This window comes from Pseudorca crassidens, chromosome 19 (assembly GCF_039906515.1).
Source record: "Pseudorca crassidens isolate mPseCra1 chromosome 19, mPseCra1.hap1, whole genome shotgun sequence".
Taxonomy (NCBI): domain Eukaryota; kingdom Metazoa; phylum Chordata; class Mammalia; order Artiodactyla; family Delphinidae; genus Pseudorca; species Pseudorca crassidens.
Genome location: NC_090314.1, coordinates 45,259,341 through 45,287,325, shown reverse-complemented (window position 1 = coordinate 45,287,325; position 27,985 = coordinate 45,259,341). Strand labels below are relative to the sequence as shown.

General features: G+C 39.9%; 1 protein-coding gene across 4 annotated transcripts in view; it reads right to left on the bottom strand.

Moving 5' to 3' along the window:
- Positions 1-27,985, bottom strand: part of ATP6V0A1 (ATPase H+ transporting V0 subunit a1) — a 54,330-nt gene that overhangs the window by 19,396 nt on the left and 6,949 nt on the right. For 2 of the 4 annotated variants that reach the window (XM_067715147.1, XM_067715148.1), the window contains exons 3-15: positions 21,960-22,038; positions 20,465-20,562; positions 19,377-19,505; positions 13,550-13,653; positions 12,890-13,016; positions 10,931-11,013; positions 10,216-10,309; positions 7,793-8,005; positions 5,218-5,368; positions 4,181-4,320; positions 3,203-3,360; positions 2,674-2,764; positions 489-607 (exon numbers count right to left, since the gene is read on the bottom strand). In XM_067715147.1, the coding sequence (XP_067571248.1) occupies positions 489-607; positions 2,674-2,764; positions 3,203-3,360; positions 4,181-4,320; positions 5,218-5,368; positions 7,793-8,005; positions 10,216-10,309; positions 10,931-11,013; positions 12,890-13,016; positions 13,550-13,653; positions 19,377-19,505; positions 20,465-20,562; positions 21,960-22,038 (1,586 nt within the window). The remainder of the gene's footprint in view (positions 1-488; positions 608-2,673; positions 2,765-3,202; positions 3,361-4,180; positions 4,321-5,217; positions 5,369-7,792; positions 8,006-10,215; positions 10,310-10,930; positions 11,014-12,889; positions 13,017-13,549; positions 13,654-19,376; positions 19,506-20,464; positions 20,563-21,959; positions 22,039-27,985) is intronic. The other 2 variants (XM_067715149.1, XM_067715150.1) reach the window with 1 other exon arrangement.

Genomic DNA, 27,985 nt, shown 5'->3' with positions numbered 1-27,985 from the left:
AAGTATACTAGATTTTCTACCTAATGCTCCCTCAACTCTATGTATATCATTTGAAGAAGCAAAAGCCAGAAGAACTGGAGGCAACAGAAACAAGCAGGATTAACTATGACTACCAAACTTTTGGACCGTGAACAGCTCCAATACCACCCCTACCAATCTCTCATGAGGAAGAGATAGGAAAATCTAGTACATTCTGAGACCACAGTTCATAAGTTTATGTGAGTTACACATCAAGGGAAAAGAACATAACTCTCGTTTTGATGAAAATTACACAAGGCTTTTTAAAAGATCTTGAGTATGACTGTACATCGTTAAGGAACTAATATTAAGCAAGCTTCATTCAAACAAATGAGATTTTTATAAAAGCATTTCTTTAACATAGAACAGTGTTCTGAGTTATTAATCCCTCCTTAGAGGTGTTATGATTTCTTTAGGCAAAAGCACTGTCTGAACTAAGTGCATTCTTATGATGAAACAGAGTGACTCACGTATGGTTGAAAAGGCTCAGGCTGACTCCAAACATCATGTGGATGATACCAAGGATAACAGACATCTTCATCTTAAAGGAGTTGAGGAAGGTCAGTTTATTGGTAGCAATGTTCCAAATCTGTCACAACCCAAGAAAACAAAAAGGCATTACAAAGAGTTCTCAAATATTCACCTATTCTAAAAAATAGTTGTTTTTTTTTTAATTACGGAAAATGCTAAACATATACATAAGCAGAGAGAATAACATAACAAACTCCCATGTGCCTATGGCCCAGCTTCAACGATTATTTACTGACTCCTTGTCAATCGTGTTCATCATATACCCAACCCACTCCCCACCTCCATATTATTTTGAGGCAAAGTCCAGATACTATGTCATTTTACCTGTAAATATTTCAGTATGGATCTCTAAAAGGTAAGAACTCATTTTTAAAACATGACCACAATACTGTTATCATACCCCAAAGCATTAACGATGTTTCTGTAATACCCTGGAATCATTAGTATTCAAATTTTCCCAATTGTATCCATATTTTTTAAAATAATTCATTTATTCAAAGTGGGGTCCAGACAAGGTCTATAACAATGATTGCTTGATAAAGCTTTTAAGTCTCTATAGGTTCTCCCTCCAGCTCTCCTTTTTTATTCATTACAAAAGATTTGTTGAAGAAATTGGGACGTTTATCTTGTAGATGCTCCCACAATCTGTATTTTGCTGACTGAAACCCAGTGGTGCTGTCCTTCCATCTATTTTTAAACATTAACTGCCTTATGCTTTGTCACCTAAGGCTTGGATGCCTGTAAAATTTTCCTGACAGTTCTGCCTCCACTTGGCCATCAGATTATGTTTCCTAAATCGTGACTCCGAGGCAGTCATTCCCTGTGCTAAAACCTCCCAGAACCCCTACTGTCATCTCTACGATAAAGTGCAAACTCTGTACCCTGATAAGCCAGATCTTCCACCATCTAGCCCAGCATCTTTTTTTCTGAACTGGCCTCCTCATGAAGAGCTCATCCTCGGTGACCTCTAACCTGACAACTTGTGGCTGGTTCTCTCTGCAGCCCCACTCTTGCAACTCCAACTGCCTGATGGACTTTTATACCCGGGTGTCCCACAGGCACTTTAAACTCAGTATCTACCCTGTAAGCACCAAATGAGATGTCTGAAAAAAAAAACTCTGTAACTACAGAACACTACCTAAATGTGAGATAATATTATTATTAGATTCCAAGTTACTTGAGGGCAGGAGCTGTGTGTTAGAATTACGCGTTTCCCCCAGCAGGCACTATGCCTTGCAGACAATAGGGATTCAGTAAACATCTGTTAAATGCACATATGAAATCTTATTAAATATCTCCATGCCTTAGTTTCCTTATCTGTATAATAGATGGCAGTACCTACCTGATAGAATTGTTTGGGCATAAATCTGACATGCTGAGGGCTCAGTACAGTCTCTGAGCTATAGTAAGCATTTCAGCACCATTAATTTCTATAACAATTAAAATAATTAACTTTGTTATCTCCCTACGTCTATGCTTTTGCACACACTTCTCTTCACCTATAACAATCTGAAATATTTTTCAAAGGCCAGATTAATTCCCATTTTTTACAAGAAACTTAATCTTTCTGGTCCATAATGATCTGCTTTTCCTCTGGAATTTTGTAATCCTTACAATCTAACGTTTAGGCTTAAATTCCACACACTCCCCTGCCCCCGCCTCCCCTGTTTAAGCACATAACACAAAAGACTTGATCACACTTTACTTGCCAAGTATTTGAAAAAAAATAAAATTCTGGGATAAGTTTTTGTCTAAGTATGTAAAGATAAGAATGGAAATCTAAAATCCATAGAAAAGAGCTATTTTTCTTTGTTAAAACATCTGCTAAAAATAAAAACCAAACTAAGTTAAACAAAAATAAACTGGGAAGGAGTCTTGAAAATCAATCTTCCCAGAGTCAGTATTATTAGCCACCTCTAAAATAAGGAGTACAGGAAAAATTCCTTGGCTCCCCAAGGCATCTGGATCTCTTGCAGCTTTAAAGTGCTCTGGACAGATACACTGAATTTTCTAAAAATATGTTAACTAAAACCCAATAACTATTTATCTTCATTTTCATTCTCTCACTTCTGGGTTTCAGTTAAAACATTTGGTGTCAGACATATAGAAAAGAAGTGCTCTTACTGGATCGATGCCAAAAGGATATGGTCCACCGAAAACTCCATGGACAGCTGGGTTCAGCTGGAGGACAGGGTTTCCCCGAACCGTCTCTTCCCTACCATGTTAGGAGAAAAGCTGCATTTATTTTTTATTCAAGAGAGGGAAATTACTGGGGTCCAAAAACTGATCCCCAAAGAAACCTTTGATACTATAGCTATTTTGTCTCTTCAGTAGAAGAGGAGGGATTAGCATCAGAGAGTGAGAAGGGATCAGAAATAACAAAAAGAAAAATTAAACACACATACAAGACCAGATAGAGAAATTGGGGAACCCGCTTTTAACTTACAAAAAGAATCAATGTTCCTTAACAATGCTGAACAAATCACAAAGCACTTCCCAGGCTGCAGCATAAATAAGAGGAGACACTACATTCTTTTGGAATAGAGACAGTGTCAACCACTTCCTAAAGAAGTGTTAGTTTACCACTTGTCTGGAAAACCAGAGCTGAACACGAAAGGAATAAGCTTTGACTTTCAGCTTCTTTGCAACTTACGTCCAATTGTATAAAGTAAACATTGGCCGCACACTCCAGGATGACCCGAAGATATTAAGAGACTTGGAAAAGCAATCATTGTAGATGAGGCCCGTGTAGATGGAGAACACACCCATGAGCAGAATAATGTACCGTCCGCTGAACACAGTGCTAAACATCTGGGAGCCAGGAGAAAGAGGTCAATGAAATGTACTCATTAGCTGCAGCTAATGTCGTGACAGTGTTATTTATAATGTACTAGACCCTTCCTCTCACACCACTCTTACCCCATTCTGGGTCAGAGAGCTTGAAGTAAAGACCAAAATACAACGCTAACAAGAAATTTACTTTCACAGCACGTGACCTCTTTAGTGTTAAAATGAAAATAACTTCTCTATTCTCTAAATAGTCTCTATAACTTCTCTATAAATTCATGGATCAAAGATTTCCAGATAATTTTCATAATGAATGCTTGAGAAATTATAAAGTTTCAGACCGACACAGATGTAACTTAAACATTACCTCGTTCTTGAATTAACTAGTGGTCACCAGTGGGGAGAGGTAAGTGGGGAGGGACACGATAGAGGTAGGGGATTAAGAGGTATAAACTATTATGTATAAAATAAATAAGCTACAAGGATATATTGTACAGCACAGGGAATAGAGCCAATATTTTATAATAATTATAAGTGGAGTATAATCTATAAAGGTTTTGAATCACTATTTGTACACCTGAAACTAATATAATATTGCAAATCAACTATATCTCAATAAATAAAAAAATAAAAATATAATAAATACACTTCCATCAGTCATGCTAGAGGAAAGACTGAATTATCCTTCTGTCTGTACAAAATTATTAAAAATGTGTTGCCCTATGAAGAGACAATGATAGTAAGCAGCCAAAGATTATATGAGAAAAATATTAGAAATATGTCAAGAAAATAATAAAATTACCTTATGTTTCTGAGTTTCTATCAAAAACAAACAAAACATTACCTCATTCTCATTCTTCTGGGAGAGGATCCGGCTCTCCCTTAACACCATCCATACAGCAAAAAGGGTCATCAAAATGCCGTGGCCAAAGTCCCCAAACATCACAGCAAATAGGAAAGGGAAAGTGATGATGGTATATGGAGCTATAAAGAAACCAAAGAAGGAAAAAGACCAAGTACAGAAAACCGCAGCAATTCCGAGCATATCACATCCCTCTCCATCATCTAAGATCAATATAAGGTGACTTATTCCCAAGCTGTTGGTCAGAGGGACTCGCAGGGGTAACTTTCACGGCAGGATCTGCACAGCCTCACAAAGCAGCTCTGGTGGCATCCCAGCTACTGCCCGCATTTTCAACAAAGAACCTCACGAGAAATCAAAGTTTTGTCTCTAGTGTGCACCAGTGTGGTTTGTTCTTTGATTCCTTTCTCTCACCCCTGGGACACTGCGCCTGGGGCAGGCCAGCTTTCCTCCCTTGTATAGTAACCAGCTGAAAAAAGCCACTGGGTGAGTGGGAGAAAGCCCAGAACCTGGAGTAAAGCAGGTCCTGCAGAAGGCTCCCACTGAAAATGAACTCTCAGACTCTGGATTTAATCATTAACTCTCTGAACAGAGGAGAAATCTGCCTTGTGCCTAAAATGGTCAACAATTGCTATATTTTCTCTGTCTAACCTGGAACAGGGAAGCTATTTTAAAATATCAATTACCTTGGAGAAAACTTTTGGTTAAAGCAGTCCCAGCAAATGGTGTGCGAGAGAAAGCCAGGCGCTGTACAGCCGCGAGGGCAGAGAGGGATCCAATCCATGGAGCTCATTCCTACAAAACTCCTATAAGAGCACCTCCCAAAGGGGTGCCACCCAGCGATAAACCTCACTCCCTGCATCCACACAGGCACCTCCTCACAGGAAATACACAACAGCTGAGGCCTTGACAACATCTTTAGTTTTAAGCCAATTGTGTTCAATTGCATTCAGAGTGAGGCACTGAGAGAAAAACAAAGAATAAAACCTCTAAGAGGGAAAAGATTCAAGCTTTTTTACCTGGATTTATCTCTCGGTAAGTTCCAATTCCATAAGCATCCACTATGTTCTGAAAGCCACATGTGAACTTGTTGGTTTTGTTATAGGTTGGGGGAGTCTGGTTTGTCTGCATCCTGTTCAGGATGGAGGGCACGGTGGAGCCACTGTGTTCCTGGGAAACATAAAGCACATATTTCAGAATCAGGTCACCCTCCTAATTGTGATGGGGGTTACACAGGCATATATATTTATCAAAACTCATCGAACAGTACACATAAAATATGTGTATTTTCTTTTATGTAAATTATATCTCAAGCTTTCCGGTCTTTGGGGAAACTGGAACTAGCTATAAAATTTACAATGAAAGATTTAAATGAAGTCTCAGGAAAACTATCCTCACCATGAAAAAAAAATAATTCTAAAATATGTAACCAAAGAAAATGTGGTACCTCCTCTGGAGACATCCTTATCTGCCTGTCTACAAGTGTCATTGTTCTCTTCTCCTTTTATGGAGAAAGCAAAGTTATTCTCTGACCTTCTTCCTTCGCCACCTACTCTTAACTCCCTAATCCTTGTAGTCTAGCAGAACACACTTGGCCAAAGTGGCTGGCTCATCACCGGATCCAAAGGTCTTTTCTCTTACATGCAAGCCCCTGACGCTGGAGAGCTACCTCTTCTGCTTACCAACCATGCCTTTCCTGTCTCTTTGCTGGCTCTTCCTCCCCTGCCTGTAACACTGCAGGGCCCCCAACGTTCTACTATTGGCTCCTTATTTTCTCTCTTGGAGGTCTCACACCCTTCCAACCTCATGCAACCCGTCTCTTTCATGTTGCCCTTTCTTTTGAGAGCCTATCCCATTTTCTGCTTGAGATTTCCATGTGGATTTCTGTCCAACCCCTCAATGTGACTGAAACTGAACTTATCATCTTTCTCAGATCAATAAGTTTCTCTTGCTGAACTTTTACTTCCATCAATGAAACTATTATTCTACCAGCCACCCAGCTTTGATGCCTCAGAAACATTTTTAATTTTTTCTCCTTGTACTTCTCCTGCACATTGCAAAATACCAAATATACCAATTGATACCTCCTTCAGAGTGTCTCACAAATTCATCATTATTTGCTTTTTACTGCAGGGGTCATTATCACTTACTGCTCTGTGTTTACAATTACCTCCTAACTGAACCCCTACTTGTAGACTCTCTCTACTCCCCAATCCAACCCAGATGCTATCAATGGATTACTCATTTTATTCTATTTATTTGGCCACGCCTCGAGGCATGTGGGATATGGGATCTTAGTTTCCTGACCAGGAAGCAAACCCGGGCCCCCTGCTGTGGAAGCACAGAGTCCTAACCACTGTACCGCCAGGGAAGTCCCTGGATTACTCTTTTAAAACCGTTTTGATCATGTCCTTTCACTGCTAAATAACTTCCAATGTCTCTCCACTCCCTCTGGGATAAAATTTAAACCCACTAAGCTGGCATTAAAAACCCTTCATGGGACTTCCCTGGTGGCACAGTGGTTAAGAATCCGCCTGCCAATGCAGAGGACACAGGTTTGAGCCCTGGTCCGGGAAGATCCCACATGCCGCAGAGCAACTAAGCCTGTGTGCCACAACTACTGAGCCTGCGCTCTAGAGCCCGCGAGCCACAACTACTGAGCCCGTGTGCCACAAGTACTGAAGCCCACGTGCCTAGAGCCCATGCTCTGCAATAAGAGAAGCCACTGCAATGAGAAGCCCGTGCACTGCAACAAAGAGTAGCCCCCGCTCGCCGCAACTAGAGAAAAGCCCGCACGCAGCAACGAAGACTCGACAGAGCCAAAAAATAAATGAATAAATAAATAAATGAATTAAAAAAACAAAACAGAAAAAAACAACCCTTGACAATTAGGTTCCAGTCTCCCTGACCTAGGTTTGCCTCCTGCTCTTCAGCTCACCCATTACCATTCCTGTTCTGGCCCAACCACACATGGTCACACTGTACTTCCTGCCTTTGTCCATACTGTTTTCTTCTCATTGTTGCCAGTTGACATCTTACCAATTCTTCAAAGCCCTGAGTAAATGCCACCTTCTTGAAGCTTTTTCTGATCATCCTAGTTGGAAAAGCTAGTGCCTTCCTTCCCTCCACACACATAAACTACTCTTAGCACAGACTGTGTTGTATGCACATCAGCCTCTTCAAGTAAGTCATAGATACCTGAAGGCCTATTTTTTACATCTCTGTACCTCCTGGCTCCTAGATCAGTGCTTTGGATAGGGCAGTAGCTCTAATTAACTACTAAATGGAACTGCGAGGGTTATATTATGGAACTAGTCTAACGGACAGAGAGAGTGGGTCAGGAAATTGATGTTCTGATTTTGAGCTACCCTGAAGGATCATGGGTATATGACCAAATCATTTAATCTTCTTTTCAACTGCAATTTCTACATTTGAAAAATAAGCATATACGAAATGTACTGTCAGGATACAAGATGAGTATATTAAAGAACTCTGAGACTAAAAATGCCATAAAAATGTAATTGGTTCATGTTACTATGGATGGGATCCTCTCTTCCTAGCTGTAGGCTGCACTGCTAGCTGTGGGGGACTCACCGTGCCCCTTCTGAGCGCAAACTGGATGGAGTCAAGGTCAGTGACAGGGCACCAGACCTCCGCAATCAGGCACTTCTGGGTCACGTCTATATTGCACAGGTTCAAAGTGTGGTAAATGGCCTTCATCTTCCGCACTTTGATGAACCAGACACGGATGTTCTTAGCAGCTGCCTGCAGAACCCTCTGGCGGTGATCCTCCGTTTGATTCAGAACCTTTTGGGAGAGAAAGGAGCAGACAGGGATCCTTCTAACACCAGTCTTAGAATTCAGGATATGAAGGCAAAGAGGCACAGCTTTCTGAGAAGGGCAGGTGGGGATCTGGGCTTTTTCTTCCTCTGGCTAGAATTTTCTCTTTTTTTTTGGCCAAATTATAAGAAATTAGAGTTCCAATGACTAACATTCATATTCATTTAGTTTCAAGCTGAAGAGAAACCTGAGGAAGTGGTTTTTAGCTTTTCTCTCTAAATTTAATCTGACCACAAAATCCACAGCAGAACAATGTAGGTCACTGGCTTTTATCTGGCTCACTAAAGAGCAATGACTTTCCAAGTGGAGCCTGTAACTCAGAGTCAAAGAAGTCAGCATCACAGGCCCAGGAGCTGACCGAGTTGTCAAATCCCTACTTAAGCACAGCAAGCGGCAGCACACCCTGAACATCAGCCAGCCTCAGGGACCAGGGGACAGAGGCGCTGCTGAACGCCAGCATCTGCCTCTGCCAAGAGAGGCTGCCTGCCAGGAGGACGAGACACACGGCCTTTAGAGCGGATTTACACCTCCACATACCACGGGCAGCATGGAGCAGATAAGGCCTGATTCTTCTGTCAGGCTTCCTTTCCCCCCAAGAAGGCTGATCCTTTGGAAACCAGTACAGAGTTCCCTCGGAGGAATCACATTGCCAAGAATAGAGTGGGAGGAAGGGCCAGGAACACTTTACATTCTACTACCTTGTTTATCACCAAATAGTTAAGACTTCTATAGCAGAAGAGGGGCTAAGCCAAGATTGGGCAAGCACCCCACCATTCACACTTGTGCATGAGAATCTACCTTAAATCACATTTGTTTGAAGAGGAAAAAACTATACATTAATCATTTTAGCTCAAGTCTCCATCATAGCTAGCTTTTCAAGTCAGTTTGGGAAAAAAGTCGTCACTGCTCCCTGAGAAACTGTCTTGGGCAGTAGAAAGTAACTTCCATGAGAGGTTTTTTTTTTTTTAAAAAAAGCCATGGCATGCTAGGGGAACTCTTGTATCACTTGAGAATAAAGGAACAAAGCTACTTTCTTTCGTGGTTGTTGACAATTTCACAATCACTATTTAAACTTCTGGAAAGATGCTAAATAAACTTGCAAGCAATGTTCTATTTGCTTTTCTCTTTCCCCACCAGCCCACGCCCACACATCTCACCCCTTGGTATTCAATCCCTTTTAAAATTTTACTTCAGTTTGGTGTTTTAAAAATCAGATTCTAGTCATTTATAACGACTATTGCACATGCTCTTCAAAATCTACCACAAGCCTACCTCATAAGGAGGTGGTAGAACAGTCCTAGAACCCAGAATGTACTAGCATGGCTTATCACCCACCAGCAGTTCTAAAAAAACTCTTCCTTTGCTTAAACAGGTAAGTGTATCTGAAAGGAGCTGGCAACAGGTCAAGTCGGCGTGTCACGTACAGAGGGGGTTGGAGGGAAAGATGAGAAACGATGCTGAAATGGGAGTTACAACGCATCTCTGACAATTTGCCACTGCTGGAAAGAACTGCCTTTGGGATTAAGTATGTTTATTAACGTTTCAAGGGGGCAATCATCACATCCTTTCAATAGGGAACAAAGCTCCCACTGGGCACCCTTTTCCTTCCATGTGTGCATAAATCACGACTCCCTACTGAGAACCCCGTGACAACCATGGTGTGTGCAAACCACACACATTGCGATTTGGGAAATGTCTTCTTAGGTACAAGAGTTACACCAGGACTCACTGGCTAGACTCTGTGGTTCAGATTCAAGGTGACCAGAAGGATCCACACCAAGCTGTTAAGAGTGGCTGCTCTGGAGACAGTGCGTGTGAGGCAGAATTGACTTGATGTGTACTTCTATGTTATTTGATTTTTTTTCCTAACTAAGCACACTTTACTATAAAAATATCTCAGACTCATGAGGAGGGGGACTGAATACTCTAGGCAATAACGATTTCAGATGCGTAGCATCCCTGTCTTATGTGAAGATGATTCATGCCATTTTTAAGTCATTCCCCATGGGAGCTGGGGAAAAGTTTCAAGGAATGAATTAAAAATAGCAAAAAAAAAAGAAATGTATCCTGGGCTGCTGCAGGTGCCTAATAAACTAACTGTTCGTGTTTCAAGGAAGAAGAATGGTGTTCTACTGTAGTATTTCAAAAAAACAAATTCCCTCCAGGCCTCTGTGTACCATTTGGAGATCGTCAATCCTGGTATTAACCCCAGAAGCCATCTCCTTCCTCTCCTGTGGCGTCTCAGGACAGGGATAGATTGAGGCCCGGAACCTGGAATGTGCAGAAACAGCCTGAGAAACACTGAAATTCCTTAACGTAGCCAATTTAAGTAATCTCAGAAAGTAATGTTAACTTACTAGAAGGACCCAAACAGGATTCGTTCAGACTGATGCACTAATTAATAATAATTATTTATGAGAAGGAGCCTACAGATAGAGCAGCAACATTTGAACTGTTTTAACATTCTGTGTAGCTATTAAATTCCTTTAGATTAAAAAAAGAAAGAAAAAGAAATGGTGCTACAAATTACATTATACATTGCTGGAGAAAAATGGCATGGAAAAAAGATCTCACGGGCAGAATTTCAGAAGAGTTTAAGGGCACAGTGCCTATGGTACACTGCTAGGTATGAAGACCCACTGTCCCAGAACAATGTAGAATTTATAAATCATGAGTCCTAACTACTTTTTCTAAGAAAAGGAAATTGTGATTTTGACAGTCTAAAAAAATAAACTTAGGCCATTTCTCATTGTTTAAAATAACCTTAACATTATTAAAAGATATATTCACCGTGTCAAGGTGGACGAACAGGCTTTGTGTTTCTCTGTTCTCTGGGCTTAATAATAGTTAGGTGGCTTGAAGGCACCCTAGGGGGAGGCACCTTCCTCTTACCCTTCACAGATTTTCTTGACTCTGTTTTTCAGCTGATCGCCTTGGAAGAAAATGATGAACACAGACTTGTGCACGTAGTCTCCCTAGGCCCCAAACCAAAAACCAAGAATTCAGACTTATAATCCAGAAGAAAACTTCTTAAGTAAACTTACTTTCTTGGTGACAGAGAAACAACTGGAATCTTTTAAGGGTATGGCAACTGTGTGTTTTAACCATTACCTTCAATCCATTTCTTAAGCTCCACTACAAGAACATTTGCCCTGTAATCTCTGATTCACAAAAATCTTTCTGTACTTGTTTTTCAACTCAACCAGGAGATTGACACGGATGCAAAGATGATTCTCTTCTTAGAACAATTTAGCCCTACTTACCAATTCAACTTTAAACTGAACGAATCTTATATTGCCTAAATGACATAAGTACAGAGAAGAGGAAAGAGAAGGAAGCCATTCCTGCCTAGTCCCATGCTTAGAAACTCCAGATAAAGGGGAATGAATAACTACAAGGGACTGAGTAGTTGGGAAGAATGCTGATGCAGAATCTCATGATTCATGCCCATTTACACCTTAGGGGGCAGGGAGGAAGGCAATCCATTCCAAATACCAAGTTTATACCTGAAGTATGAGGCAAAGGCTAGAAGGAAAGATCAGGAAAATAAGCTATAGTGGGTGTCAACCAGGATTGTCTCTGGTTGCCTGTATTTTCTCCTATTCCTATAGAGCTTTTATTACAGGAAAACAAACAAAATTATAGAAGGATAAAGAGGGAAAAAGAGTGAAGGAGTGAAGAAAGTAAGGCTCAAGAGTCTGAAATTCCTAAGTTCTCTAGGAATAAACTGGAGCACATTCTTTGTGCAGCTGCTCTGCTGTAGATATCCAGACCCTCCCTTACTCGATTTGTTGATAAAATAATGTTTCTGTTGCCCAAGAACTTGGCTGAATATTCCTGAGAACAGCTCCACACTAGGTGTGATTGCTGACTACAATGTCTCTACAACCCAGGGACAGCCTTCAGTAAGACTGTAACACTGCTCCTCAGTGTAAGGAGACACTCACTGTAACGTAAGTGTCACCACACTCCTACTCGGTACCGAGGAGAAGATCCATTTACCAGGATCATTTCTAGTTGTATGACCCACCGACTCTGAGAAGCCTTATAATTCAACCTCTTTTCTTAGGTAGAAAAAAGAATACTAATTTAAGAAACCCAAAAGACACTTGAGAACATAAAAACCAACTCCAGGTTTCCAAATAATACTAATACCAAAATGAAATAAATTTTTTGCAGAACATTTAATCTTCTTTGCTTGTCATCCCTGAAATTAGGGATGACACCTACACCATTCTAAATGTAGGTTTATGCTAAGAACTCTGTCCCATTATGTCAAATGCCAAGATGCTAAGCTATTCCTACTTTCCAAAGCATTGGGTGGGGAAGATCATCCCATCTTGTACAATATAAATCTTTAAACTAAGTTCCTAAAACTCCCAACAAACAAGTAGACAAAAAACTTTACCAATTAAAGTTTCATCAGCTTATAAAGATCACAGTTTAGGAAATCTCTCCTCTTTTTACATATGGATGTTACCAGACTTGGAACTAGATGTCTTTCTTTAAGTTAATTTTCATAGAAAGTTAATTTTCTTTTGGTCCCAGATAAGTAACAGAAAACATATAAAGCTAAAGTTTAAAATAACTGGAAAAAACACACTTCTAATCAAAGTAATACCTACACGGGTAAAGCTTGAACATATATATGTATATGTCACATATACATTGTATGTACACATGCGATGGAGGTAAAGAGGAAAAGAGCAGTCCTTCAAATTCATAGATCAAAGCAGAGTAAACCTAAGGGCTCCTCCATGGGAGGGTCAGATTCAGGTGGCACCTGCTGAGTTACTGCTCTGAGCTCCCTTTACAAGACCTACTCCATGAGACGCAATTTCCTTGTCTTACAGTCACAGGATCCTCCAGGGGGTTCTCGATTTCAGCCTGCCGCAGGAACACATTCCCCCGGCACACCCGCCAAAGCATGCGCTCAAAAGTAGGGATGCGCTCCCGGTTAATCACACCAGCCACGAAGCTGTGGGGAGAAGAGCCAGATTGGGAACAATTCCACGCCACGGTATGGGAGGAAAGTGAGAGCAGGGGGCAAAGACGCCAAACAGGAGGATATGCATTGTTATGTCAAAAGGGCTGCCAGGGGCTTCCCTGGTGGCACAGTGGTTGAGAGTCCGCCTGCCGATGCAGGGGACGCGGGTTCGTGCCCCAGTCCAGGAAGATCCCACATGCCGCGGAGCGGCTAGGCTCGTGAGCCATGGCCGCTGAGCCTGCGCGTCCGGAGCCTGTGCTCCGCGACGGGAGAGGCCACAACAGTGAGAGGCCCGTGTACCGCCAAAAAAAAAAAAAAAGGGCTGCCAAAGTCTGATTCCTGGACTCAGCAGAAGGTTGACAGAACAACTCAGTAACCGAATGCAAAGCAACTTAGCAACACTTCGCAATGGGCTCAGAAGAGAGGGCATCCTGGAAGCAAGTGAATGCCCAGCAACACCGCTCTTTTGAAAAGCAAAAATGAACATGACCCCACTGAGTACAGAGGGCTGAAGTGGTACATACCCAAGTCTTAAAGGCGTGCCTCTTCCCATCTCACTTGGCTCCAAGAGGGATGAGGATTCTTCCAACAGGTCTGGATCCGCCATCTGCTGATGATGCAATTCAGCCTGAATTCACAAATCAATTAATATCTAATGAAAATAGTTAGTGGCATGCAGGGAACGAGGAACCAGGAGATAAGTTCAGAAAATAAAGATTAAAAAAAAAAAAAAAACACCAAAAGAGAAGACATACCTACAAAAAGAAGACAAAAAGAACAGGGGAAGAAAACAAAGGAAAGAAACAAGAGGTAAAGGAAGCAGAATTACCCCAGTAAAGCATCTGGGGAAATGGTTTTAGAAATAAGGAATAAAGGAAAAAACATTAAATGATGGTAACACCTGTATAAATCTGTTACTTGGTGGAAACCATTTTTTCTCTTATGTTTCCCTGCATGAGCCATGAAAGTACCAAGAAATACCTTTGCATATGGATAGAAGCTGAAGTGTTTCTTCCTTTTGAGCAAAAACAAGGCAACTCTGCAGAAACATTCAACACCAACTTTACAGGCAGCTACAAGCTAGAATTTTCTCTGGGTAAGAATGCAAAAGATGGAGACTCTTTCTAAGGAAGAAAGCAAGGCGTTGTCACCGTCTTGAACAGGAGAAAGATAGAAGGGGCATCTCCAGATTTCTAAGTTTTCCATGCTCTTAAAAATTCAGAACATGAGAACTTTCAGCATGACCACTGTAAAAAATGCTCCAAACCATGGGATTTAAAGAGTATTTCTTTGTCCAAAAGGATAAGAAGCACAATAGCTGGGCAGGCATGAGCCTCCATTGCATCAATAAAGGGAAGGAAAAGTGAAAACATATCTGAATGTCCTAGTTTCTGACCAGGAATCTAGGAATATTAAAAAGTTCACGTACGCTTTACAGTTTAAGGATTCTTGAGAACATAGCTTAAGCCAACAATCTAAATCAAGTGAAGTGAAGAAAAAGTAAGAGATAATAAGCCAATATAGAGCATGTGGACTAGTTTGATTGTTTAGATTTAAAATGATTTCCACCATGACAGTTTATACAATAAAATGACGGAGGAGCAGGACCTTCTCGGATGTAGGTCTACATTTCCTAGTCTCTCTCTTCATAATACAGCTTACCACCTTTCCTCTCATCAGGAAGGAGAAGCTACCCTGAAAAATGAAGGCCAACTGACTTCTCCACTGACTGACCTCCCCAACTTCAATATCCATGCACTACGTGTTTGACCAAAGACTAGAAGTAAGCCAGAATAATCTTCCTTTTCAAAAGCAAAACTAAACAAAAAATCAGGAGAATTTTTCTCTATCATTTTCACTCTAAATTTCAATTTGATTCTATTTCTGTCAACCCCACTATCGAAAAATGCCACGTGGGAACCCCTCTTGATAAAGTCATAGGACCATAAATGTAAAGTCAAAGGGTGGTGGGTGGGGAACTGAGTATAAACCAGATGATAAGTCTGAAAGTCTAAACAAGTGAAAGCAATTGTTTGGGAAGTAAATTCTAGAAGCAGGATCTACTCTCAACAACCAAAAGGAAAAAAAAAAAAAAAAAAGGAAGGATAGGCACTGGGTACACCAGAAGTGCAGAGAAATACTGTCATGAGATTTAGAAAACTTTAAGATGAGATAATGGGGGCACAGGTTACCACTTGCCCTCAAATGGAAGCTTAGGGGGCTCTTTTTGTTTCTACTTAAAATCAGATCAGCTGACTGCAAGCCACAGGCAACTTGTTTGGAGGATCCAGGTGACTACTGCCTTTCAACTTGCTCTTAGGATGTCCCTTGCCAAAAACCAGTGAAACTGATTACTACCCACAAGCCTCCTGTCTACTTCCCTACATGGTTCACAAGACCTGGTTTACGTAAACCATAAAGATCAGACTCGGTGCAAACATATGTGCTCTAAAGGGGAAAACTGATGGAACAGCAAGTAGTGTTTAGCAACTAGACTACTCCAAAGAGTATATCCAGAATTCTCTGGGAATTAAAAAAACAAAAAAAACCCCAGCAGAATTAAAATTAAATAGAAATTTGCAATAATATTCTAATTAATAATTTCACTATTTCATACTTAAGAATCCTAAGTCTTAGAGAGGAAAGTTAAAATTTGTCAAATGAAATAATTGTGCCTGATGAGAAACTAGATGTCCACAACCACTAGCTGAGGGCCTTTAAAGCAATATTGAAAACCATGTCATCAAGTATCTAAATACTAATCTGGGTTCTCTAATAAAAGTACTGCCAAGGTTCTTCTAAATTACTTGCTATGCCCTCTGATTTACCCCTTCCCCCAGTCAGAATACTAAAACCATGCCTTGAAAAAAGGAAGTAGCAGAACTTCAGTAGTTCTATTTCTGCACTTCAGTATAAGCGGCACATCCAGTTTAAGCTACATTACCAAGAGCAAACACTTCCGTTTCCATCTACATTGAGAAAGAAATTATATTTCTTCACCTAAGGTATTCACTCAAGCCCCAAAGGAGATGGCAGATGGGAAAGAAAAGCAAAGAAAGCAGATGGATGGAAAACTCAGAAGGAAAGGAAGGCAGGGATCTGCATGCCATTAACCATTACTTTTCCAGTCTTCTTTACGCTCTCATATGTTATGGTGCTTATGGTAAAAGATGCAGAGAAATCTCTCCAGCTCTTACAGTTCTTCATAAGCAAGAAGACTGAGAAAAGGATAATCATTAACAAGTCATTTTAAATGCTCTGGATAAGAAATGGCTAAATCAAATTTTTAATCATTATAAATCATAAGAATATTCAATATATGTTTACTTCTACACACTTGGCCAATCATAACCCCTATGCCTGGAGATGCAAAGAATCATCTTCTGATTTAGCCATTTTCTGCTAACTCATTATTGTAAATTACTGATCATATTCACCCAATTATATTAAAAAGAAGGGTTTAAAATTGGTAGTGTTTCAGGCCACTTGCAAACATTATAATCTCAGGCATGGAAGAAAGTCTCATGAAATTCCACATCTCTGAGATTTGAGAGTCCCAAGTTTCCTTATCTCTTGCATTAAGTAAAGCGTGCACTCGCATGTGCAGACGTGCTTAACTCTGTGAGGCCTTGTCTCCTATCATGGCAGTGACACCTGAGACTGCTGTATGGCCACAGCAGGGCAGGGGCTAGTGAAAGGGACCTGGCTGAGACTAAGAGCTAATGGTAAGAGCGGGCAAGACACTGACTGGGCACTAGTAGAGAAAAGGAGGAGTGGTGCTTGCCAGAAGACTCCTCACAGGGGAGTGACAGGGACTGATGACGAAAGCAACAGAAGAACCGCTCACAGCCAAGGCCTCGTGCTCAAAAGTACTTCCAGAGATTAAAAACAAACGTTTTGCACAAGTAGGAGAGGGAAAACAATGCAAAATGGATAGGGCGTGAAGGTCATGTCTGCCTTCTCAGGATAAGTATTTCATGTTTAGACCTATTAATCACAAAGAAAATTCCTAAACCCATAGCTACAATTTTAAAATCTTATATCATCTTTCCAAGTGGTTCCTCTTATTTTTTAAAAAATTTTTATTGGAGTATAGTTGATTTACAATGTTGTGTTAGTTTCTGCTGTACCAGTGTACCAGTGTTAGTTTCTGCTGTACCAGCAAAGGGTACCAGTTATACACATACATATATCCACTCTTTTTAAGATTCTTTTCCCATATAGGTCATTACAGAGTACTGAGAAGAGTTCCCTGTGCAATACAGTAGGTCCTTATTAGTTATCTATTTTATATATCCTCTTATTTTGTTTTTACTATTTTTTAACTATAAAATTAACAGTTTAAAAAACTATTTCCATTAAGGGAGTCCATTTGTCAGTCTTTATTCAGAATTTCTACCAGAATGAACTAGACTAGGAAGCCTATCCCAATCCTTAAACTCAGGAGGTTATGAAAAACATTTTCATACATCTCAGCAACATCCCAGCAGTAAACTAAAGGCTATATCAAAAGGGAAAGAAAGAGGGGAGACGGTAAAAGAATTAAGTCCCAAATAATGATAAAAGTAACTGAGCTTTGACCTGGAGGCCAGATTTACTTTGGATCTGTGGGCAGCAGCTTGGACATGTATAGAAAAGCACACATCTGTGAGCATAGGGAGGCACTGTGTTCAGGGATGTTTCCTGATATGAGTAAGTGACATATTCCTTGAACATAGGGACCATGTCTTACCCATCTTACGCTTTACAAACAGCAGGTGCTCTTCAAATGCTCTGTGAATTAATGAGTATAAACACAGTAATGTTTTCACAGTGAGTACACTGGAATTCCAGATTATTTGTTTATCAAAACCCTTGGGCGTAAGTGGCCGTGCCTGTTGCAAAAGACCTGTAACACCTGGAAAGAGTTAATCACACTGTCCCACACCCTTTAATGTGATATCGGGGACTGGTGAAAGAAGTTACCATCAGTCTCAAAATTCTCAACTCAGTGAGCAAACTGAATATTCACACCAGCCCTCTCCTGGTATGTAGCCAGATCCTGATTCTCAGGAAGACTGGGCAATTAAATTCCTGTGAGATTTTCTCCTTTCCCTGGCTCCAACAGATCCTTTTAATTAGCATGGCTTCTCTGAGTCACATCCTTAGTTACTAAGGAATGTATCACATCTTCAGCTGACTTTCTCTAGCCCCGTGGTTCTCACACTAGCATGCTTCAGAATCACCTTGTGAAAACAGATTGCTGGGCTGGGCACCACTCTCAGAGTTTCTGATTGAAAAAGTCTCGTGTGGACTGAAAATTTGCATTCTGACAAGTTCTCAGGTGAGGCTGATGTTGCTAGTTGGCAACCCCCTGCTCCAGTCTAGAGAGCTAGTGAGACTTATTCTTTCCTCAAAAGACAGAAATTACAAGTAAAACTGAGGACATATAAGATGCTAACTAAAATGGGCCTTCTATTTTTCAAAAGCTTTGCTAATTTTTGTTGTTGTTGAGCAAAGGAAATAAAGAACTTATGGGAAAGTACACTGAAGAGTGACTGGGACAATCTCTGAAATGTCTGATGTTGTTAATCTGGTGGCAAAGACACCTATTGAAAAGAGAGTTACCCATATTTTAGGCCATCAGAAAAAGCACGTCCAGGCTGAAAGCTAAGACTTCTTCTCAGGTTTAATTAGGAGGAAGCCTTCTGAAAGCCTTACTCCAATCCTTTCCATGGGATCACCTCAGCAAGCTGTCACCTGGCAACTTAGTCACCTACATTTTTAACCCAGGAATTTATTAACATTTTTTCCCTACAAGGTAATAAAGTTGAGTTTATATGAAAATCCAGGAATTTCAAAAAGGCATCCTACCAATTTTCCAAACAACGTAAAGAAAAGCTCTTGAAAAATTAAGTGTGATGTGCAATCTGGAGTACTTAAAAATGTGCTCAAAGGTTGACAAGCAAACATAGAGGATAAAAATTTAAATTTAACGACAAAAGGTTTGGAGATTAAACCTTTGTTATAATTTCATGTATAACTAACTGTTTCCTGTTGCTTCAACTTTAAGCATATACTTACCTTAAAATGTAAAAATTTCATCTAACTATGTTTATACAACTATTTTAGGGTTCCTTTCCCCATCTTGAGATGAAAAATTGCTGAAAATGCAAAATTATACAAAACCATGGCTGGCTGTGTACTGCATGAAAAATGGAACATAATCTGACATTTCTTCAAATAAAACAGGGTGCAGAAATGGTACTGCTTTCAAACTAGCAAATTAAAATAATTATTGGAATAAAAATATGGCCCACTTTGCTGGTGTAATATCAGCTGCTCAAATATTAAAAGAAACAATAGTCTGACCTCATCGAAAAACTGCTGAGTTTTGCGAAGTATAAATTTTAATTCAGTCAGTTCCAAGAAATTTCTCTTCAGAGCTTCCTGGTTTGTGTTGATTTCCTTCAGTTCATTTTCAATCTTCTCAAAATTGGCCTACAGAGACAACAACAACAATAACAAAACCAATTTACTCAAAGGAAGCTCAAAATGCTTGCTCTGAAAGACAGATGAATTCATCCATCCCACAGAACACTCGCCACCCAGATGGTTCAAAAGTATCTTTGAACAACACAGCAAGTACAGTCAGCCCTCCATACCCTTGGGTTCCATACCTGCAGATTCAACTAACCATGGTTCGAAAATATTTGGGGAAAAACATTTTCCAGAAAGTTCCAAAGAGCAAAACTTGAATCTGCTGCCCACAAGCAACTATTTACCTAGCATCTACATTGTATTTACAACTACTTACATAGCATTTACATTGTATTAGGTATTGTAAGTAATCCAGAGATGATTTAAAGTATACGGGAGGATGTACATAGGCTTAATGCAAATACTACAGCTATTTTATATAAGGGACTTGAGCATCAGCAGATTTTGGTATCCGAGGGACGGCCTGGAACCAATCCCCCTCAGATACTGAAGGACAACTGTATTGTGTTTTTACCAGGGCAATTTTCTTCATGAAAACTTTTTGGCTTAAAATCGTCTTTCTTTGTCTATAGATTCTGTTGTACACTTGGTTAAATTCCTCAGGGGACTTGGGATAGATAAAATAATTATTGAAAAGTTAATGAAAGGCTATTCATTTAGTCTATGAGATTAATAAATTACTGGATAAATTAACATTGATCCAATAAAGTTTCAATAAGCCAATAAACATTTATTTAGTCGCATGTGATAGTATTTGAGATACCACAGTGTTTTTTATACCATAAAAAAGCAAATTCATTTAAGTCCCATCCACAAGAAACTTGCAATCAATAGACAATGCTGTTGCAATCAACAGACAAGGACAGCAAGAATTATTCTACTCTCCAACTACTCAGGAAATTACTTTCTGCATTTAAATAGAAAGAAACTTATCTGGCTTCCTCAGAAGAATTGTTTACCTCTAAGTCAATCATGTCCCGGGGGAAGGGCACCTCCGGGTTTTCGCCAGTGTCCATAATTGGGATATTGGCTTTCCTTATCTCTTTCTCAACAAATCCTAGAAAGACAGAATCGAAACATTCATGTCTAGTTGCACATGTCTGGAATTGCCAATACTTGAGGAAAAAAATAATAAGACCCCAAACCCGGCTAAAAAGAGCTTCGTTCTAAGAAAGACACTTTTACATAAAAAAGGCAGATCGTATAAATCCTTTTTTCTCCACATTCCTCTTCCTCCTACCCTACTGTCTCTAAAGCATAGCTACCCCAAACAGGTTTATCATCCCACTACTGTCTTCTTTCCCTCTTCTGATATTAAAACTGGTCCTCATCTGTGTCAGCTCTCTACCCTTTGTGACTTCTACTGTATGACGGTTCTGGTCACAGATACTGTTGGCAGAGAGGAGCTACCAAGAGTGCGATTCAGTAGAATAGCTGAAACTTAGCACCCTAGTGAGACAACTCCAGCCTACATGGGTTTCATTAAATTTGAAAACAGGTCAGTTTTGACTTAAAAAATACAAAAAAACAAAGCACAGAATAAGGCCCCAAAACACCAGAAGACAAAAGTGTGTCGGGTGATAACTACTGACTTAGTTTTTAGCACAGGGACTAAATTCACCTAACAGCTAACTGAAAGCTGGCATAGTATAGTAGCAAGATCTTGGATTTTGAAGACAGACAACCTGGATTCAAACACCGATCCCATCATGACAGCTTACGTTCTTGGGCAAGTCACTTAACCTCTCTAATCTTTGGTTTCTTCATTTACTAAATATGGGTACTAAATCACCCATCCTGAAGGAATGCTGTGGGGAATGAACAAAATAAAGTATATGAACACCCTAACTCTCAACAGGACCTTAATAAGTGTTAGATTCTTCCCTCATAAATAGCTCAAATTAAAAGGCAGCTCTGGGGCTTCCCTGGTGGTGCAGTGGTTGGGAGTCCGCCTGCCGATGCAGGGGACACGGGTTCGTGCCCCGGTCCGGGAGGATCCCACGTGCTGTGGAGCGGCTGGGCCCGTGGGCCATGGCCGCTGGGCCTGCGCATCCGGATCCTGTGCTCCGCAGCAGCAGGGGCCGTGACAGTGAGAGGCCCGTGTACCGGAAAAATAAATAAAATAAAATCAAAAATTTAAAAGGCGGCTCTGCTGACATCTAAAATTGATGGTGTTCTGGGTTCTACCTCTCAGAATTCTACAGTGTAATACTGCCATAAAACCCTTCCCATAAAAAAAAAAACAGTTTCAGCTTGCAGCCTTGTCATCTCAAACAAAGTTTCTATTAAGCACCACCTAGCCCAAACACCACACGTCTACTCGTGCACAAGAAATTCATCTTTACATCCTCTTTTCTTTTCCTCCTGTCGTATTTTCTTCCTTTATTAAGAGGACTCTAATTTAAGACATTTGGCTCACTAGAGGAACATCAGACAAGGCCAAAATGCACATACGAAGCTTTCGATCCATTTCTTCACATCTTCTAACTTCATTCACAAATTTCCGCTGGAAAACGTTCACATCTGGATTTAACTGCAAAATAAGAACAGAATACCAAATATTCAAATGTTACATTTCCTCTCTTTCATAAGCAACACATCCTGCAAAGTGAAAACCTAATTTAGTGTCAGTGTATGATGCGACACTAATTAAAACTTTCTACTGATCCACACAACCTGCTTTGGGACCAGTCTCACCAATGAACAGTAAAATCCCCTCCCTCACTGCTGCAACATATTCCTGGAATGGAGGCAGATTAGACAAAGCACAGCGGCACAAAATGTTCTTCCCGGGCCAAAGGTCTCAGTGAGCACAACCACCTCCCACATTTGGGCAATGGATATAATAGAAGCTCTGCCTGGTTTTCCTTCTCTCCTTCTTCCCAATCAGAAGAGACAGAAGGCAAACTTCTCTTGTTCTTTTGACCAAGGGTCTTCACCTTCTAGGTGACAGGCTGGTTTATTCAATCATACATCACAAGTAATTTTCAAAGCAATGTGGCAGATATTCTGGGAAATGCAAATAAGAATAAAACAAGTTCCTACTCATTAAGAAGCTTGCAAACTAATAGAGAAGATGAATACAACCAATAAGAGAGCATGTGATAAATTCCATAAAAGAAATACAAAGAAAGAATTAGTTACTCAACATTTTTGGAGCACCAAATATGTCCCAGACACTGTATTAGGCACTGGCATAAATATAAAGAATAAGAGATATCCTAGCTTTGAAGAGCTATCAGCCCCACAGAAGAGAGACACAAACCAATCAATACAACTTTTGTGATAAACGTTATTAAAGAGTAAGCAAAATATTGCTGGCAGTTTCCTATACAGTTAAACATATATCCACCTACCTCATGACTGAGCATTGTACTGCTAGGCACCCGCTTAACGGGAATGAAAACATGTCCACAGAAATTTGTAAAACGATGTTTACAGCAGCTTTATTCATAATCGACCCAAACTGGCAATGATCCAAATGCCATCAACAGGAGACTGGATAAAGACACTGTGATATGTTCGTACCATAGAATGCTATCCAGTAATAAAAAAGAATCAACTACAGATATATATATATATATATATATATATATATAAATAAGATTAAATCTCAAAAATACGAGGTTGAGTGAAAGAAGTCAGACATAAGAGTCTGTAATGTATCATTCATTTACATGAAGTTCAAGAACAGGCAAAACTAATCTATGATGGTAGAAATCAAAACAGTTGTTACCTATGATGGGTTGGGGCTGACCAGAAGTGTGTACAAGATAGCTTTCTGGGCTGCTGGAAATATTCTATACCTTGAGTCGGGTGGTGGTTATAAGGGTATATAAATTTACCAAAATCATCAACCTGTACTCCTAAGATCTATGCATTTCACTGAATATAAAGTTTCCTCCATAAAAAAGAAGAGGGGAAAAAAAAAAAAAAAAAAAAAGAAGAGGGGGGCTTCCCTGGTGGCGCAGTGGTTAAAAACCTGCCTGCCAATGCAGGAGACGTGGGTTTGAGCCCTGGTCCGGGAAGATACCACATGCTGTGGAGCAACTAAGCCCATGAGCCACAACTACTGAGCCTGCGCTCTTGAGCCTGTGCTCTGCAGCAAGAGAAGCCACCACAATGAGAAGCCCACGCACAGCAACGAAGAGTAGCCCCCACTCACCGCAACTAGAGAAAGCCGAGCGCAGCAACGAAGAATTAGAATTAGAGTTACCATATGACTCAGCAATCCCACTACTGGGCATAAACCCAGAGAAAACCATAATTCAAAAAGACACATGCACCCCAATGTTCATTGCAGCACTATTTACAATAGCCAGGTCATGGAACAAACTAAATGCCCATCGACAGACAAACGGATAAAGAAGATGTGGTACATGTATACAATGGAATATTACCCAGCCATAAAAAGGAACGAAATTGGGTCATTTGTAGAGACGTGGATGAATCTAGAGACTGTCATACAGAGTGAAGTAAGTCAGAAAAAGAAAAACAAATATCGTATATTAACGCATGTATGTGGAACCTAGAAAAATGGTACAGATGAACCGGTTTGCAGGGCAGAAATTGAGACACAGAAGTAGAGAACAAACGTATGGACACCAAGGGGGAAAAGCAGCGGCGGGTGGTGGTGGTGGTGGTGGTATGAATTGGGAGATTGGGATTGACATGTATACACTGATGTGTATAAAATGGATGACTAATAAGAACCTACTGTATAAAAAAATAAATAGGGCTTCCCTGGTGGTGCAGTGGTGGAGAGTCCACCTGCCAATGCAGGGGACACGGGTTCAAGCCCTGGTCCAGGAGGATCCCATGTGCCGCAGAGCGGATGAGCCCATGCTCCACAACTACTGAGCCTGCGCTCTAGAGCCCGTGAGCCACAACTGCTGAGCCCATGTGCTACAACTACTGAGCCCACAAGCCTAGAGCCCATGCTCCACAACAGGAGAGGCCACCGCAGTGGGAGGCCCGCGCACCGCGGCGAGGAGTGGCCCTTGCTCGCTGCAGCTGGGGAGAGCCCACGCGCAGCAACGAGGACCCAACACAGCCAAAAATAAATAAATAAAATAAATAAATTTATAAAAAATAAATAAAATAAAATTCAAAAAAAAGACACAATGCAGCCATAAATAAATAAATAAATGTTTTAAAAAAGAATGAACTGTAAGAGAGAGAGAGAGAGACTGGTAACAGAGAACCTAGCAAGGAAATTATTGGTACTATGTATTACATTAATATTAGACAGATGGAATCTACGGTAAAAACCATTATTAGAGATTAAGAGAATCAATACATAATGATAATAAGAACAATTCCCAGGAAAAGGAAACAATTCCAAACTTGTGTGTCCCTAATAAAGTGCTTATTTGTTTTTGTTTTGCTTTGGTTTTTTTCACTGAGCAGGCACTACTCAGCCTCTCATTCAGAAATTTCCACTTCAATAAACAAGACATTCTGAAGTGAAAGTAGCCACAAGACTCATGGTAACTTTACTGGTTTCATAATCAAGAGTCAAGGTTCAACTGTAGCCACACCATGGCCTGCTTTGGGTAAGAAGTCCTGAAATATGTGGGCAAGGCATTCTCAAAATATTTCAAACAAACATTAACAGAACTACAAGAAAAAACTGACAAATCTGTCTACGTAGTGAGAAATTTTAATATAATTTTAAAACTATTGATACACCAAGTCCACCAAATATTATAAAAGGACAGAGAAAATTTGAACAACGTAATCAGCTTAATCTAACACACACACACATTTTCTAACACTGCATCCAATAGTTCTCTCTTCAAGAGTTCTTTTAAAAAAACTGACCACAAAATAGGTCACACAGCAAGTCTCAGTATAGAATTGGTACCATAAAATCTTCTCTATCATGCAATTAAGTTAGAAATCCATATCAAAAATACAACTTAACATATTTGGAAATTCTAAAATAGCTCTAAGTAATTCACAGCACAAAGAAGAAGTCATAATGAAAATCTCTCTCTCTTTTTTTTTTCCTGTGGCCATGCCACGTGGCTTGCGGGATCTTAATTCCCTGGCCAGGGATCAAACCCAGGCCCTCGGCAGTGAGAGCACACAGTCCTAATCACTGGACTGCCAGGGAATTCCCTGAAATATCTTAAAATATTTAGAATGGAATGATAAAGAAAATGCTAGAGATCAAACTTTGTAGGATGCAGTTAAAGTGGTATTTAAAGGGAAATTTATAGACTTAGATGCAAATAGAAAAGAGTAAAAAATTAATGTGTCAAGTGTTCAAGAAGTTAAAAAAAGATAACAGGAGGTAGAAAACAACAAAGAGCAGAAATTGGGACTTCCCTGGTGGTCCAGTGGTTAAGACTCCACCTTCCAATGCAGGGGGTGCAGATTTGATCCCTGGTTGGGGAGCTAAGATCCCACATGCCTTGGGCCAAAAACCCAAAAAACATAAAACAGAAGCAATATTGTAACAAATTCAATAAAAAGACTTAAAAATTTTTAAAAAAAGAGCAGAAATGAATAAAAGTTCCTGAACAAAACAAAGTCAAAAGCTGACTTTTTTCTTTTATTCTTCTTTATCATTTTATTTGTTATCATTTTTTCTTAAAAGCTGGTTATTTAAAAAGACAAAATGGACCAAATTTTTATAAGACTGAGAGAAGGCATAAATAAACATAAGAATAGAAAAAGTTCACTACAGATAGAAATTTCAATAGTTAAAATATACTCATCTAGAAACACCAGGCCTAGAAGGTTTAAAGATAGGTTCTTTCAAAGACTAGATAAGCCCAAAGCTAAGAAAAACTATTCCAATGAGGAGACAAATGAAAGGAACATTCCTCAACCATAAGTGAGATTGGCTAGTATAATCTTTATACCAAAATAAGATAGGAATAGTTTGAGAAAGGACAATTACAGACCAATATCATTTATAAATATAAATGAAAAAATCCTAATAAAATTATTAGGAAATTGAACCCTAAAATTCTTTTGAATACACCTCATGACCAAGTTTCCCAGGCTTACAAGGATGATTTTACGTTTAAAAAAAGCTACACAAATGGTCTGTAAGCATATGAAAAAGGCTCCACATCATTAGCCATGAGGGAAATGCAAATCAAAACCACTGTGAGGGCTTCCCTGGTGGCGCAGTGGTTGAGACTCTGCCTGCCGATGCAGGGGACACGGGTTCGCGCCCCGGTCCGGGAAGATCCCACATGCCGCGGAGCGGCTGGGCCCGTGAGCCATGGCCGCTGAGCCTGCGCGTCCGGAGCCTGTGCTCCGCAACAGGAGAGGCCACAACAGTGAGAGGCCCACGTACTGCTAAAAAAAAAAACAGGGCAATATCTTTTGTATAAAAGATAAGTAACAACTAGTTCTATACTGAAACCACTTCTTATACTGAAACCACTCATTTTAATATGCTGCATATTTTCATACTTAATAAAAGATACAAATAAGAAAGAAAAGTACAGATACATGCTACAATATAGATGAACCTTGAAAACATTACGTTAAATGAAAGAAGCCAGACACAAAAGACTACATATTGTATGACTCCATTCACATGAAATGTCCAAGAATAGAAATCCACAGAAACAGCAATGAAGATTAGTGGTTACCAGGGGCTGGGGGTGGGGAGTGAGGTTGGGAGGAAATGGGGAGGGACTGTTAATGGCTACAGGGTTTCTTACTGGGGTGATGAAAATGTTCTAAAATTGATTGTGGTGATGGTTGTACAATTCTGTGAATATACTAAAAGTCATTAAATTGTACATTTTAAATGGATAAATTGTATGGTATGTGAATTATATCTCAGTAAAGCTGTTAAAAAAATTAGTAGGAAAAAATATGGCTATGTAATTCACCAAATTAACAGATTAAAGGAGAAAAAAACATGGCAACCTCAATAAGGAAAGGCATTAAATAAAATTCCACAACCATTTGTGACAGTAACTTCAGAAAATCAGAAGTTGAAAGGAATCTGCAAAATCTAATAGAATTTTCCAAAAAATTAAGAATGTCTTATTTAAATTATAAAATATTTAAAAGATTCCCCTTAAAGTTTGAAGCAAGACAGGCATAATACATAATAGATACAAAGCATTTTGCCCTATTTCCTTATTAACAATAATCCCAATTTTGTTTACGGCAGCAACTGCTCAGCTGAAAAAAAAAGAAAACCACCACATTTCCCAGACTCTCCTGCAGCTACAGTATGCCATAATTTTGGCCAATGATAAATTAGCAAAGTCTGCTGAGGATTTCTGGGAAAGTTGTTTTCCTCCGTATGTAAGTACTTCCCCCTCCTCCTTGCACTTCTTTCTTCCCGTCTAGAATATGGAAGAAATGCTGGGAGCTGTGGTGGTCGTCTATAAGGACAAAGGCCAAATGCTCAAGGATGGCCAAAAAGAAACACAGAATGATCTTAGGACACTCATGACAGTGTGAAGCTGGGCTTCACGTTACATGAGAAAAGTACACCC